The sequence below is a fragment of the Trachurus japonicus genome, chromosome 13, assembly GCF_045865225.1.
Source record: "Trachurus japonicus isolate A0001 chromosome 13, Traja_1.0".
Taxonomy (NCBI): Eukaryota; Metazoa; Chordata; class Actinopteri; order Carangiformes; family Carangidae; genus Trachurus; species Trachurus japonicus.
This window is the reverse complement of record NC_140919.1, coordinates 40,125,572-40,141,670: the sequence shown is the minus strand read 5'-3', so window position 1 is coordinate 40,141,670 and position 16,099 is coordinate 40,125,572. Positions and strand designations below refer to the sequence as shown.

The 16,099-nt window shown below is 42.4% G+C and overlaps 3 protein-coding genes across 4 annotated transcripts in view; 1 reads left to right on the top strand and 2 right to left on the bottom strand.

Annotated features, from left to right (window-relative positions):
* The window catches only part of LOC146976627 (BICD family-like cargo adapter 1), a 165,413-nt gene that overhangs the window by 104,902 nt on the left and 44,412 nt on the right, over positions 1-16,099 (top strand). The gene's annotated exons all lie outside the window — the stretch shown is intronic.
* On the bottom strand, positions 285-11,175 carry phkg1a (phosphorylase kinase, gamma 1a (muscle)). The gene is made up of 10 exons (XM_085796545.1): positions 10,955-11,175; positions 9,510-9,657; positions 7,708-7,886; positions 6,970-7,024; positions 6,812-6,877; positions 6,553-6,716; positions 4,817-4,907; positions 3,417-3,570; positions 3,096-3,221; positions 285-712 (listed from the first exon to the last, which is right to left on the bottom strand). The coding sequence occupies exons 2-10, from the start codon at positions 9,590-9,592 to the stop codon at positions 446-448; spliced, it is 1,185 nt and encodes a 394-aa protein (XP_085652671.1). The 5' UTR covers positions 9,593-9,657; positions 10,955-11,175; the 3' UTR covers positions 285-445.
* chchd2 (coiled-coil-helix-coiled-coil-helix domain containing 2) lies at positions 11,486-15,609 on the bottom strand. 2 transcript variants are annotated; one of them, XM_085796543.1, is made up of 4 exons: positions 15,447-15,609; positions 13,846-14,110; positions 12,317-12,530; positions 11,486-11,907 (listed from the first exon to the last, which is right to left on the bottom strand). In XM_085796543.1, the coding sequence occupies exons 1-4, from the start codon at positions 15,494-15,496 to the stop codon at positions 11,897-11,899; spliced, it is 540 nt and encodes a 179-aa protein (XP_085652669.1). In that variant the 5' UTR covers positions 15,497-15,609; the 3' UTR covers positions 11,486-11,896. The 2 variants fall into 2 exon arrangements, with proteins under 2 accessions (XP_085652669.1, XP_085652670.1); XM_085796544.1 differs by having other exon boundaries at positions 12,317-12,521.

Here is a 16,099-nt window from a genome sequence, read left to right as displayed (position 1 = left end):
GCTTCGAGAAGCTTCCGCTACAAACAAGCTTAAAATATAGACTTATTTAATTTTTTTCGGGACAATTACGCAATTTGGGGCTTCAGCACAAGACGGACATTACATACGAGCATCATGGAGGTATTTGGATGTTTTTTTGAGTGTGTTTTTTTACGAAGAGCTCCGGTGTCCCTTTGCAACCGTTGCATTGAAATGCACTGCTACGCCAAGACCCCCTGTAACTCAGAGAAGGACGGTGGACTCTGAAACTTCTTCCAGCCCTTATTAGTCCACATGAGGGTGAGTAGATAATGAGCGAAATATCATTCTAGGGTGAACTATCCCTTTAATTTTTTACCAGTTCGCTTCTTTTGCACGACGATGAAAGGTACAAAAAAGCCACACGGAGGACAAGTAAAAGCTTCAGCAGATCTGCCCCCGAGGAAACGAGGAAACGAGTGGCGTGTTACCAGATGCTGTGGCTCGGCTCGTCCGCCTCGGCCGCTATCGACAGCAGGATGGCTTTGGGAGTGTTCTCGAAAAGTGCAGCTCTGTTCTGAGTCTGGCCCTTCTTGACCCAGTGGCCATAGATCTTGAAGGCGCAGGCGTCGATGAGCTTGCGGATGGGCTTGACGGCGTACGGGTCGCTCTGGATCACCTCCTTGGTGACGGGCTTGGCGCGGCGGTAGTTGCAGTAGATCCTCATGGTGGCGAGCACCGTCATGCAGATGACCTGACGGAGAGAGAGAGAGAGAGAGAGAGAGAGAGAGAGGTCAGGGAAGAGCAGGGCAGTGGTTATCTGTTTAAAAACACAACTGTTGGGTCCTGGGTCAAGGAAGGAAGGAAGGATGAAGGGATAGAAGGAAGGATGAAGGGATAGAAGGAAGGCAAGCAGGAAGGATGAAGGGATAGAAGGAAGGAAGGCAGGAAGGATAGAAGGGATAGAAGAAAGGCAGGAAGGATGAAGGGATAGAAGGAAGGACGAAGGGATTGAAGGAAGGCAGGAAGGACGAAGGGAACAAAGAAGGAAGGATGAAGGGATAGAAGGAAGGAAGGACGAAGGGATAGAAGGAAGGATGAAGGGATAGAAGGAAGGACGAAGGGATAGAAGGAAGGACAAAGGGATTGAAAGAAGGAAGGAAGGACGAATGAAAGGATAGAAGGAAGGATGAAGGGATAGAAGGAACGACAAAGGGATTGAAGGAAGGAAGGCAGGAAGGATGAAGGGATAGAAGGAAGGAAGAAGGGATAGAAGGAATGCAGGAAGGACGAAGGGATAGAAGGAAGGACGAAGGGATTGAAGGAAGGAAGGAAGGATGAAGGGATTGAAGGAAGGCAGGAAGGATAGAAGGAAGGATGAAGGGATTGAAGGAAGGCAGGAAGGACGAAGGGATAGAAGGAAGGAAGGCAGGAAGGATGAAGGGATAGAAGGAAGGCAGGAAGGATGAAGGGATAGAAGGAAGGACGAAGGGATAGAAGGAAGGAAGGACGAAGGGATTGAAGGAAGGAAGGCAGGAAGGATGAAGGGAAAGAAGGAAGGACGAAGGGATTGAAGGAAGGCAGGAAGGATGAAGGGATAGAAGGAAGGAAGGCAGGAAGGATGAAGGGAAAGAAGGAAGGACGAAGGGATTGAAGGAAGGAAGGATGAAGGGATAGAAGGAAGGAAGGAAGGATGAAGGGATAGAAGGAAGGACGAAGGGATTGAAGGAAGAAAGGACGAAGGGATAGAAGGAAGGCAGGAAGGAAGGCAGGAAGGATGAAGGAATAGAAGGAAGGGCGAAGGGATAGAAGGAAGGAAGGAAGGCAGGAAGGATGAAGGAATAGAAGGAAGGACGAAGGGGGAAGGCAGGAAGGATGAAGGGATTGAAGGAAGGACGAAGGGGAGGAAGGAAGGATGAAGGGATTGAAGGAAGGCAGGAAGGATGAAGGGATAGAAGGAAGGATGAAGGGATAGAAGGAAGGCAGGAAGGACGAAGGGGAGGAAGGAAGGCAGGAAGGATGAAGGGATAGAAGGAAGGACGAAGGGATAGAAGGAAGGACGAAGGGATAGAAGGAAGGCAGGAAGGACGAAGGGATAGAAGGAAGGCAGGAAGGATGAAGGGATAGAAGGAAGGCAGGAAGGACGAAGGGATTGAAGGAAGGAAGGCAGGAAGGACGAAGGGATAGAAGGAAGGCAGGAAGGATGAAGGGATAGAAGGAAGGACGAGGGATTGAAGGAAGGAAGGAAGGACGAAGGGATAGAAGGAAGGCAGGAAGGATGAAGGGATAGAAGGAAGGACGAAGGGATTAAAGGAAGGAAGGAAGGACGAAGGGATAGAAGGAAGGACGAAGGAAGGAAGGAAGAAGGGATTGAAGGAAGGAAGGAAGGACAAAGGGATAGAAGGAAGGAAGGAAGGCAGGCAGAAGGACGAAGGGATAGAAGGAATGACGAAGGGATTGAAGGAAGGAAGGAAGGGAAAAGGGAAGGAAAGATAGATGGAGGGAGGGAACAGATTGGGTCAGAAGGAAGGGAGCGAGAAAGGATTGTGGAAAGAGAGAAGGGAAAAAGGAAGGAAAGAAAGATGGAGGGAGGGAACAAATTCGTTCAAGGAAGGAAGAAGAGGGGAAAGAAGGAAGGAAGGGAGGGGAAAAGGATTGTGGAAAGAAGGAAGGGAAAAAGGATGGAGGGAGGGAACAGATTAGGTCAATTGGATCAAAAGAGGAGGGAAGGAAGGAAGGAAAGAAGGAAGGGAAAAAGGATTGTGGAAAGAAGGAAGGGAGAAAGGAAGGAAGGAAAGAAGGAAGGATGGAGGAAGGGAACAGAAGGTCAACAGGAGGGTTAAAATGTGGAGAATGTGTGTCTCACTGACTGCACATTGTTTATTGCAGATAACCACTTTCAAAATGTCCCATGAGCTGCTTGTACCTCAAGATTCAATGTCTAAAATAGAATAAAACTGATTTGACATTAAAATAACAGTACTCTAACCGTAATTAAGTAAATTAAATGTATAAGATGAAACATTTTACTTTGTTTTTGGGGTTAAATCCATGATCTGACCTGCCTGATGGAAGGTTAACAACAGAGTCGGTGCTGCTATGCTTTTATTAATTGCACCAAATCTCTCTCATCTCACCTTGAAGCGCCTGTAGGGGCTGAACTCTCGTACTTCATGAACCACATACTGCGAGAAGAACGAGTGGTTGAGAACATCTGTGGCTGTGAAACGTTTACTCGGGTCGACCACCAGCATCCGAGAGATCTGAGGAGAGAGACCACACGCACACAAGTCCTGTTCATTAAATCCTTTATGGGGTATTTCAATTTTTGATGTCACCACCTGTAAAGCTATCATCAATACTGAGGGTTGAAAGAAGGAAAGCTGTCTTTGATTTGATTCTTTTTTTTTTTCAATTGACATAAAACCAGCAAAAATGGACGTGAAGAAAAGACCAACCAGATCTTTCACAGTGTCTGAGCGGTCTTCCCATTCTGGAGATGAGAAGTCGTAGGTGCCGGCCAAGATCATACGCAGCATCATCATCTGTTTCCTGTGCCAGAAGGGGGGCGAGCCGGCGAGCAGCGTGTACATGATCACTCCTGAACTCCATCTGCAATCATAAACCAGAGGACGGCCAAGCTCAGGAAGTGGGTTTACTGTTGCTTTTATATATGTACAGTAAATCAGTTTATACAGTCATGTGAAAAAGTTAGGATGCCCTATGAAAGCCTGCCTGTGTGTGTGTGTGTTTTTATTTAAACATATTTGGACATATGAATATTTAATATCAATTTTAACAATACTGGGAAATTCAAGTAATACAACTAAACAATTAAAACTGAAATTAAAGCAGAAGTAAGCGATCCGGTGGTTTTGGCTAACTTCCTGTCAGCAGATGGAGTTAGCAGTCCCCGCCCTCGTCCCTACGACCGCCCCTTTATGCCGTTCTCTCTCCTCATTGGATAAAGGTTGTAGGATACAAGGAAAGTTTTCTCCTGGGCTCAGAGCAGAGCAGAGTGACTGACAGACCCGTGTTTCAGACCAAACACTCTATGTAAGTGATTGCTGTCGGAAGATACAACTATTTAAGACTTATATTAACACAAATATATCACTTACTTCTGCTTTAATGTAATTCTAAAATAAAATAAATGCAATTTTTGGCGACACCCCCACATTTATTCCCACTTAAAATGGCTAAAATCACACACAGGTGAATCACATCAGGTGAACATGATCTGAACATTGTTTCTCAGCTTTTCGGAAGAAGGCTTGTCCTATTTAAACCTCAGGCATTTAGTCTGGTGTATTCCTGACTGTTGAAGTGAGAGTGAACACCGTGGTGAGAGGAAAAAGCTGTCCGGAGCCTTCAGAAAGAAGACTGTAGCAGCTTATCTGTCTGGGAAGGTATTTAAAAAGATCTCAAATATATTTGAAATCAGCCACTCCACTGTCTGGAAAATAGTCGACAAGTAGAGGACATTCAAAACAACTGCCAACATGTCCAGGTTTGGCCGTGCTCTGACTACTGTTGATGTGAAAGTACATGACTCTACAATCAGAAAGCGACTGAACCAGTGTAACCTGCATGGGAGGTGTGCAAGGAGAAACCTTTGCTCTCCAAGAACCACATGTAGGCCAGACTGAAGTTTGCCAGAGAGAACGCAGACAAAGACCAAACAGGACTTCTGGAGTAATGTTCTTTGGACAGATTAGTCTAAAATTGAACTATTTGGACACCAGAACAGAGGACATTCTTTGGCGTAAACCAAATGGAGGTGTCCTATTTGTTCACATGGCTGTATCTGTAATGTTCAGATGGTTCCACGCTGCGGTTTGAGCTCCTGAACACTCACATGTCCACAGGAGTCGCATATCCTGCGTGTCCCGCATCCATGGAGCACTCGATGATCTCTGGGGCGAGGTAACCGGGGGTCCCACACACCTCTGCAACACAGACAGGGCAAAATGAAAATGTTCATTTAGTGTAAAACTGTGTTTTATTTCAACATTTTAAAATGAGCTGTGAAACAATCAGGGCTTTGGCTGCAAAGTGGGCACCAGGTCGTGTTATTGTCGTGGTGTTATTATCCTGCTTGTACAGTACTGCCCCTCAGTGATCATTGGAACCTACTGTAATGGGCAGGGGTGAAAAGAGCAATACAATCTCTCACTCAGACAGACTGCAGATGCTCTAATGCGGCATCCTACTGACCATTACCACCAGTTATCCAATGAATGTGACCAGAGATTCACAAGTGGATACATGAAAATCAACAGGCAACAGGCTGTCATTTCTGTGTATGTATGTACGGAAGCGCATTGCGTACACTGGATAAAAAAAAAATTTAGACACCTTATCTCGTAATTACGAAATAAGGTGTCTAAATTTTATTTTTATCCAGTGAATGCAATGCACTTCTGTATGTATGCGCCTAGGAAGTTAATTGTTACAATACTGGAGTAAAGCATGTTCTTTGTGGAAGATGTCTGGCCTGTATTCAATTCAATTCATTTTATTCCCCCTTTTGTTTTTTGGGATAGTTCAACATTTTGGCAAATTGGCCCGTTGCCACAATCCTTATAGTCTTAGGAGTAGGTTCGTTACCTTTAATGCAAACACCCAAATATAAAGTACGTGCAAGCTATTTTTAGAACGGCGGAGCAGAGCCGCGAGCTGCTCAGAGCTACGCTACGGAGGCTAATGGGATTTCTTGTTTTCCCTCATCAAACTCATCAAATGCGTGGATAAGTTGTGACCTGAACGTTACGAGACGGAGTTGTTTTCGAGGCAAATGCAGAGACTGCTTGCCGAAAAACTGCCCCGACGGGAACACGGTTTTGCATGCATTTAGCTTGAAAACAACCCTGTATCGCAACGCTCCGTTATTATCTCATAGCGTGGTGAATGTGCAGGTCGCAACTTGTCCATGAGAGCGTTTTGGAGTTGTTGGATTGTGTATTTGATGAGGGAAACCAAGAAATCCCATTAGCCTCCGTAGCGTAGCTCTGAGCAGCTCGCAGCTCTGCTCCGCCGTTCTAATAACAGCTTGCACCGACAATTAAAGGTACAACGAACCTACTCAGGGATTACGGCAATGGGAACTATCCCTTTACGAAGATGCACTGCGCATTTTATTGGTCACTGAAGATATGGAAGTAATCTAAGTTATCACATACTGATATAGTACAAACAGCCAAATGATGCCACTTATCATTTTGTACCACTACTGTAGTAGCTGCTGCCACGTTGGGCAGTTCCCACCACTAATGAGCAGCTGTTTTCACAGGAGCCTGTCTGGAAAAGGTCAGTGTGTTCCGAGTGTCTGGGACCACACCAAATAGATCCGAGTGTCCTGTTGCACCTTAACCTTTCTAGGGGCAGCTACGAGAGAGGGGAGCATGTTGTGCAACCAGATCTACATTCTCCACCAATCACCGGCAGCTGGTGTACCGGGAAACACACAGCTGGCTGTGATTTTACTGGAGCAGGACACTTAATTTCTGCTGAATCTGTTGGTTTTTTTATATTGTTCAGTGGTTTTAAGGCATAGCGAAGAGTTTGAGGTCTTCACGTTCATTCATCACTGACCTTTTAGCTTCTCTCCCGGCTGTATTTGCACAGAAAAGCCAAAGTCGGTGAGTTTGATGTTCATGTCGTCGTCCAAGAGGATGTTCTCAGGCTTCAGGTCCCGGTGAACGATGTTCTGGTTGTGAAGAAACTGGACCACCTCCATCAGAGAGCGCATGATCTTCCTAAAAAACCAACACAGGCCAAACTCTTTCAAGATTAATTTTTTTCTCTCCTGTCTAAATAAATGAAAAAAATACGAAAGAACACACTCACTGACCTGGTTTCCTTCTCACTCAGAGTAACTTTCTCTGTGAGGTAGTCAAAAAGTTCACCCCTTTTCATCCTGGAGGGAAAGACAATAATATTATTTTTGGAACAAATTCAGCTTTTTGAGTTTAAAACGTAGCTGTGTAAAAGTTGAGATCTGACACTTACAGGTCAAAAATCAAGAAGAAGAAGGCTTTGGACTCAAAGCAGTCTTTGAGCTGAACTGGAGACAGAGAGAGAGAGAGAGAGAAACGCTTGAGACACATTCACTCATTCAATCATAACAGGCAAAACAAAAGGGCCTTAAATCAGTAGATAATATCACCACACAGCTGACCTCTGCAGCAGGTTAGTGGGATAAAGGCTCTTTGCTTTGTGTCAGCAACATCAGGACAACTGGGCTACTCTGGTGTCGACACTTCAGTGGATTGTCTAAACTAATACTGACTACAGCTTTTCAGTTACATTGCAAAAACTCTGAATCTTTCCAAGAATATTTGTCCTTTTTCTTGTCAAAATGTCTCATTTCTAGTCTAAACTAATCTCTTTCCACTTTAAAATAAATAATTAAAACTTAACTTGTTTTTAGTTAATTTTTACTTGTTTCAAACAAATATTCACTTGAAATAAGTAGAAAAATCTGCCAGTGAAAGAGGGTTTTTTGTGCTTGTGATAAGAAAGAAAAACTTGCTCCACTGTCAGATTTTTCTACTTATTTCAAATGAAAAACTGCTTGAAAGAAGTAAAAATGAACTAAAAACAAGCTGCTTTTTAATGTGATGAGTCTTATTTTAAGTAGAATGAGATTTGTTTTGACTAGAAATGACATATTGACTAGAAATTAGACAAATATTCTTGGTAAGATATTTGTGTTTTTGCAGTGTAGAATCGGAGGATCGTGCTTACTGATGTTGTCCTGTCCGTACACTTTCTTGAGGATGTCGATCTCCTTCACCGTGGCCTCCCTGAGCTCCTCGATCTCCTGCGCGGTCATCTTGTCCGAGGGGGTGATGTCGATGATCTTCACCGCGTAGTCCACGGACGTGTTTTTGTCGATGCAGCGACGCACCACACTGCTCACTCCCCTGCCCGAGACAACAAACACATCATCAACCTTCTTATCTTCTACAGCCCCGGTGTGCGATCTGTTCCTTGTTTCTGTTTGAACAGCTGCACTTAACAGGACACTTTGTTTGTGTGTCAGTTGTTTTATCCTTTAAATGTCCCTTTTTCTAAATCCAGTGTATCAATGCTGCTCATTCTTGATGACAAAATCAAAACCACCATGTTTCACATACACATGTGAACCAGGTCCGCCCAGATGTTCAGAAAGTTTTAACACTGAGGAATGTGTAGGGGGATGGATTCAGTATTCATAATACATATGCAACCAAAACATCAAGTTAAAAGGGATAGTTCAACATTTTGGCAAATTGGCCCATTGCCATAATCCTTATAGTTTTAGGAGTAGGTTTATTACCTTTAATTGTCGGTGCAAGCTGTTTTTAGAACGGCGGAGCAGAGCCGCTAGCTGCTCAGAGCTACAGTACGCTACGGAGGCTAATGGGATTTCTTGGTTTCCCTCATCAAACTCATCAAATACACAATCCAACAACTCCAAAACGCTCTGGTGGACAAGTTGTGACCTGCACATTCACCACGCTATGAGATAATAAAGGACCGTTACGAGATGGAGATTGTGTATTTGATGAGTTTGATGAGGGAAACCAAGAAATCCCATTAGCCTCCGTAGCGTAGCTCTGAGCAGCTCACGGCTCTGCTCTGCTGTTCTAAAAATAGCTTGCATCGACAAAGAAGGGTAATGAACCTACTGCTATGACTATAGGGATTATGGCAATGGGCCAATTTGCCAAACTGTTGAACTATCCCTTTAATTTAATTCTAACCTCATCATATATATATGTGTATACATCTATACCCCTCTCTCTATATATATATACATATACATATGTCTATACACTATGATTTTATAACAGAAACTTGACAATGACAAATACAGCCAGCTCTCTGCTCTGTTTTATGGAGCTGACTGAGCCGTGTTTTCACTCGCAGCTGAACACATTGTCCACATCCGGTGACCTCATGACCTGCATGTGAGAAAAGGGAGTGAAATTACGTAACCTATCAGCACGCCAGCCAATCCCGGGGAAACGCGCACAACACTAAACTCTTTGTCCCCCCCAAAAAACATGCCTAAGTTAATGAATGCAGCTTCCTCGAACACTGCGCCTTACGTAACAGCACCACCGTCTGACAGCTGGTGGGGAATGACAATGAGCAGGCACTGGCACTGGCACTGTGTTGACACTTCTCAGGGACTTCTGGGAAAGTTCAGGGAAACCAATCCGCTTGTTTTTCTACCGTCCACACATCAAAGGAGATCAAAGTGAAGTCTCGGTTGAAAAATCTAACTAATGTGTTGAGTGTGTAACACCACATTCAACATTAATGTGTCATGTTAAACATAAACCTAAGGATGGTGTCAGTCTTCTCACAAATCCCTCGGCATAGAAGTGAATGGGCAAAACTCCCAGAACTATTGTATTAAATATAACATATTAAAACCATTAGCACCCAGCTCAGTTTCTTTGCTGTCCCTGTGTCTATTTATATGTAGCTGATATTAACTGTGACCGACAGAGAGCAACAGACCCCGGTTATCACAGACCTGTACTCTGTGAACTTACCTTCCCAGAATCTCTTTGGGCTCATACTTGTCGTAGAACTCCTGAGCTCCGACCCAGTCGGGTATCTCCTCGTCTTTGGTCATGATGGAGTGATGCTGGCTCACCACCAAAAGTACTAAACTGCTCTCCTCTCACAGCTCACAACAGGCTGCAGACAGAAAACATTTGGTTTAATAAGTATTCAGGCGTTGTAGTTAAGTAATGTAAGGTAAAACTATTCCTTTACAAGAGGAAGATAGAAGATGGATATCTAAAATCACACCAAAGTAAAGCAACCTAAATCAATTGTATTATGCAGCCAGGATCGACACACTGTGGTGGCAGATACTCAGAGATTATGATTTGCTGGTTTCTCTGTATCAAGAATACCATTTCTTTTATACTGTCTTAAACTGATCATGGAGTTTCAATGTAAAATTGCAATCTGCAAAGTAATCAATATCTATAGACTTAGAGATACTTTATTGATCCCAAAGGAAATTCAGGTATCCAGTGGCATACATATAATAATATAATAAGGGCATGGTAGAGCAAAAATAAAACGGAGATAAGAAAAGTTTGACAAAATATACATACAATACATCCAAATAAATTATGTATGAGATAAAATTAGAATAAATAGAAGAAACTGTGCAAAATTAAATATGCAGAATGTATAAACTGTGCAGCATTTGTAGTAGAGTAAAAAGTACAATATGTTCTTCTGTAGCTACTACGAGTAGAGCTATTAAGGTGCATAAAATGGGCACTAAGTAAAGTTCAAGTGTACATGCACTGCTCTACTCCTGTTTCACACTGTCATTCAGACCGGGGACTAAATCGTACTCACATGGCTGAGCTGGGTTTCTGAATATTTATGAGCTCATTCTTTCATTTAAAAACTCTTGACAATTATTAGTAAAATGGAAATTAAACCAACTCATCTAATGAGATAGATAGCTGGATTTATATTATTGCATGTTATTGCACTCCTTTCTAAAACTTAATTTCTTCTATCGTCTTGTACATTGGTTTTGTGAATTAAAAATAAATAGATTGATGGATAACAGAGGAGCTATAACATTTTCTCTTGCCCATGGATTGAAATCAAATGAGGCTATAGGTTTTCATGGTGTTGCCTTTATCAGTATTGCTAATGCAGAAAACATATTGTAAACTTACAATTAAAGTGTTTGAATAGTCAGCTGTCACGTGCATGTTGCAGCAGGCGAACAAACAAACAGTTTTGGACCCAGACAGCAAGTTATCGTTCCTGTCTTGGTGTCATACTGGACATACTCACAGCCGGTACACCAGTAACAGCAGTAACAGCAGTGTGTGTGAACTGGATCTCATCCGCTCTCACTATTTGACCTTTCACTGGCTCCAATAATAAAGACATTGGAAGAAAAAAAAAAAGAAAAGAAACCAGACAAGAGGAGAGAAACAAAAGCTGGATCACTCACCGTGTCGCTCAGTCCCTGATACTAAGGATATCCATCATTAATACTCGGCTGTGTTCACTAAGCGGAGGAGGACGGACAAAGAGACCCAGCCGAGCTGCGGTGCTGTCGCTGCTTTGTGGGGCCGCTCCAGCCATTGCAAAGGGTGAGCTCTAATGTCAGATGCCAAAAATAAATTGTTGCTTCTACAGCAGCAGCAGCAGCAGTGTCACACTCGGAACGCGTGCCCACACAAAACACCCGATCCATGAAATAACACCCCCACTGCTCCTTCTTGAGACATTTAGAGCAGAGCAGAGCAGGGCTGCCCCCCCCCCCACATTACCAACATTATATTAGAGCACAATGCAACGTTCACTTGCATTTGCATTGAGGCTGGAGTGACATGGCAGGTGTCCGATCCCTGCTTTGTTTGCTCTTAAAAGTCTAATTCAAGGGCCGGTGTGTAAAAATAGAAATGTTTCTTGAAGAGTACAACGCAATAATGTGTTCTGTCTGGACAGGCAGCGCAATAAATCATCACACATGACAGCGTTTTATTCAAGTTTCAAGTGCTTTATTGGTTTTAAAACTGTGCATATCTATGCTCCAGAAAGTGGAAACCGGTGCTTTGTCAAGTTGGCGTGACCTGAGCTAACGCAGTTCACTGTTAAATACAACGGGAGGAACTTTAACTGAAAAGCACTGAAGTTGATGAAAAACACAAAACTACTGAAATCACCTCAAAACACGCTGACAAAATATATAAACATTATTTATAAGACTATGATTACAAGCTCTACAGCGCTCTCCTGAGAAATGAACACAATTATGTTGTCTGATGACCATCAACTGTCAAAATAAAATATGTTTAATTGATCTCTTGTTAATCACATCTTCGTATCCGGTAGAGTTGCTTATTGCAGTTTGATGATGTCAGTCACTCTCGGGGGGTTTTCTTCTGGTTTATGACATACCTGTGGGAGATAGGAGATGTTTCATTCATTTTTCATTTGGATCATCATTTATAATAACTGATTTTGCATATCTGAAATCTAAAAACGCTACAACTGAAGAAAACAAGCTGGTTTTTTTAATGCATTCAGACAACATGTGAAGCTACTCCTCCCGATGGCCACGCTGGGTACTGCAACCTATTACATCAGCACCACGTCTTAGTTATTTGGCTATGACGTCTGGATGACTCGGTGCTTTTGCAAAGCCTCCTATACTATAGGTACAACTTACACTAGTAAGCCCATGTACTGAACTGATGTGACACCAGAGAAATAAAACAAAGACTTAACCTAACATGAAAAAAACATGATATAATTATAGAATTGGCTCAATTACACACAGATCATTGGGGCAATTTATTTCACTTACCATTGGAGAACCTGCACTGTTTGAGCACTTCACCGAAGCCCTCGCACAGTTTGAGGTCACTCTGGTTTTGGGCACACTCGACAAACTGCTTGAGCTCATAGGAGCAAGCCTGCTGCTGCTGAGGGGCCTCCTGCTGGTACATGGACTGTGGCTGCTGCTGGTACATGGGCTGCTGCTGGTACATGGGCTGCTGCTGGTACGTGGGCTGCTGCTCCTATAAGACAAGAGCAGCAGGATGGAAGTGAGTGACTGTACATGTCATATCTTAAGAGCTTATTTCAAGTTCATGCAACTGACAATTGTATCCAAAACAGAGCTTTCTGGGTAAATAAAATAGACTCTTTATTGTCATTGTATGAAAAAATAACAAAACTTCTCCAATAGGTGCCTAAATAGAAAACATACATACACAGACCAGTGCCATACGTATTTCCCACTAGACATGACTTGGCATACAAATATCTCAGTGTCTCTGTGGATATATGCATACAAAAGTAGGAGAAAGGCTTGTGTACATGGTTCACAGTTTAATGAGTGGTTCCCAACCTTTATTGGCTTGTGACCCCATAGTTAAAAAAATATTTTCATCAGTAATTTTTTTTTTCTTCATCAATTACTAGACATTTCAGGCGACCCCATGTAGGGTCCCAACCCCAAGGTTGAAAAACACTGCATTAACTACTTCACACAAGCGTTTCATCCCCCATCTCCTATGAAGCTGTGGTAACTCCATGTACAGTCTTAGTAAAGATGAAGAAACCCTAATAAAGCTGTGTCCCTAATCGTCACAACAATAATGACATTGTCTAAACTGTTTTTTTATTAATAAATCTCAAAAAATTTAACTGCATATCGATCCATGGATTACAGTACATGTAATGTTTGTGTTTAGGGATGTCACGATTACTTGTTTTCACAATTAATCGTGGTATTAAACGCCACAATTAATTAATCGTAAAGATTCCTAAATACCGTCACTTTCCGGAAAAGATAATATGTCAGAACCATGTCGGCAAAGTAAAGGTAAATGCACAGATACTGGTAAATTTACATGTACGTATGTACCTACGTACGTAACACTGAATTGGTAGGAATTTATAAGCGTGTAATTTGTAATTTAAAAAAAGATTAAAATAAACGTAAACATTTGATATAGATTTGAAACATTTCCCGTGGGGGATTAATAATTGGTCCTATATTAATACATATTTAAAATATTTTGTGTAAACAATCAGTTATGTAAGTATATTTTGGCTATAATTGATTTTACACATTCATAGTGTTTAAAAGAAATTGATTATTGCATAATAATTGTCATAATCGTAATACCGTGATTATTTCTCTGACAATAATCGTACCAAGAAAATCTATAATCGTGACATCCCTATTTGTGTTTCATCGCTACTTTGCCTCCTTGTACCAATCACATTCATCCATTCTTTGCTCTTGAAGACTTTCCTACCCTGGGTCAGACTCACTAATCTGCCCTGATGCTATTCCAGTCCTCTGATCACAGTCTGTTTATTTACCTGGTACGTGACGTCGGGTCTGGCAGCCTCCGAGGAGCTTCCGCCGCCGCCGAAGCCTCCGGTCATGGCGTGGCCGATGGTGTGTCCCACCGCGGAGCCCACCGCCACGCCGGCAGCCGTGGTCGCCATCTGGGCGAACATACCTGGCTGCCTGGGCGCTGCGGCCGGAGCAGCCATGGCAGACGGAGGGGCCTGCATCGGGACCGGGGCGTGAGAGGGAGGAGGCGCGGCCCTGGCCATCGGTGGCGGGGATGGTGGCGCCCGACTGGAAAGATAAAGGATGTTTTAAAAGGCAAGGCAAGGCATCTTTATTTATATAGCGCATTTCATACCAAGGCAACTCAATGTGCTTTACATAAAGACAAAACATTAAAAAAGAAGAAGCATAAGACAGAATAAAAACAAACAAAACACTAAAAACAGAGTTAAAAGCAAGAGCAAATAAAAGTAAAAGAAAAGAAAATGGATAAAGTCTTAAAAGAGCTCAGCTATAAGCACGTGAAAAAAGAAATGTTTTTAACCTGGATTTAAAAGTGCTTACAAAAGCACAATCCTAAACCCAATCAGATACAGGAACCACCTGTATTTAATATTTACTGGTGCCAGTTTTTTTTATTTTCTCAGTGTGACCTGTGTGTGGCAGTGGCACATGAGGTCACTTCAGGTCACGAGTTGTTTCTGCGGCTAATTTGGCATCTAACTACATTACAGTTCCAGGTTGGAGTGCATTAGCTTTCAATCTTTAGGTAATTGAAGTCAACTGGACTTAATTTTTTGTCTTTGAGACGTTTCGCCCCTTATCCAAGGGGGTATAAATAAGCTGTACAGTTATATAGATTAGATATCTATTTTTCTTTTATAAAGAAGCAATTTGTGGAGCTAATTTCAGACCTAAAATCTCTGGAGTAGTGAAAAAGGTGACAAGTTACAAAACTAAAACCCTCTTCATTCATTTCTACTACCCTGGTTGACATTTAAAAAAAAAGGTGACTGTAGCCAAAAGGTGACCATTTTGTAGGTGTGTAATTTATTCCCTCATCCTGGGAAAGATGTAGTGTGGTGGACGGAGTTGTGTTTTGCGAGGACGTCTTCAAAGAAAAACTAAGTCCAGTTGACTTGATTTAACTGCCTTGAGATGCTTTTGACCTGGACAAAATGAGAATTTGCACAGACAGGGTTTCTACAGGTAGCAGCAAATCTAATTTAATGCTTTTTAATGCCATTTAAGGACTTCATTTTAGCAAAATTTATTTAAAGACTTTTTTAATGATCCGCAGAAACCAGCTTCCCGTGATTATGAATAGATAAAACTGTTTACTGTGTCGCAGCAGGTTGTGTGTGTGACCTTTAGTCCATTTACCAATAACATGTATTCAAACACCGGTTTCCAGACTCTAACATGTACAAAGAGTGATAATAACAAATCAATAACTGTGGTGAAGCCCCGTAAAGCTGCTAACATTTCACATACCGGTACGTTAGCTTCCTATGGACGTTACATATAGTAGTTAGCATGTTAGCTAAGCCCACACACACACACCATCCTCCTCACAACGTTTCAACAACTTTAAATACACAAATGTTTCTAGCTGTTGTGTTACCTGGCTGGGGGGGCCATCCTGGAGGTCCTGCTCCTGCTTCCTCTCGGCATGTTGGGGCTGTTAGAGAGGTTTCTGATGAAAACAGACGCGGTGCTGAGCTGTTGTCACGTTAACTCGACCTTTGGCTGAAATCCGGAACTTTCCGTGTGTTACATCATGTGTGGGTCGGGTAACTTCCGGTGTGACGGAACCATGGTGATGGAGGACGCGTTGGTTACAATTATATAATTTGTTAACTGATGCAACTGACCTTTGATAATATAAATAATCTTTGTATTGATAATAACTTTATTCTTTATTATGTAACATGTCTATTGCTTGTGTATCAACAAGGCATTTTAACCACCTTTGGCCAATCAGCTTTTTCTGTTAAGGCCATTTGGTGAATGGGACAGCCTCCCTAATGACCTGAAGACCAACAAAAACTATCGCAGTTTCTATCTTGCCACAAAGAAATGGCTCCTTTGCCATCAAAGTTGCCAACACTAGATGGTGCTGTCAGGCTCTCTGTCCGACTCATTGGGCTGTTTCTCTTTTTCATTAGCACTTCTTGTCTCTGTTTTCATCTGATATCCATAGTAGGCTACACCTGTCACATTACCATAGCTGGTAACTTTTTATTTTTTCTAACTGAGAATTACCATCGTTGGTAT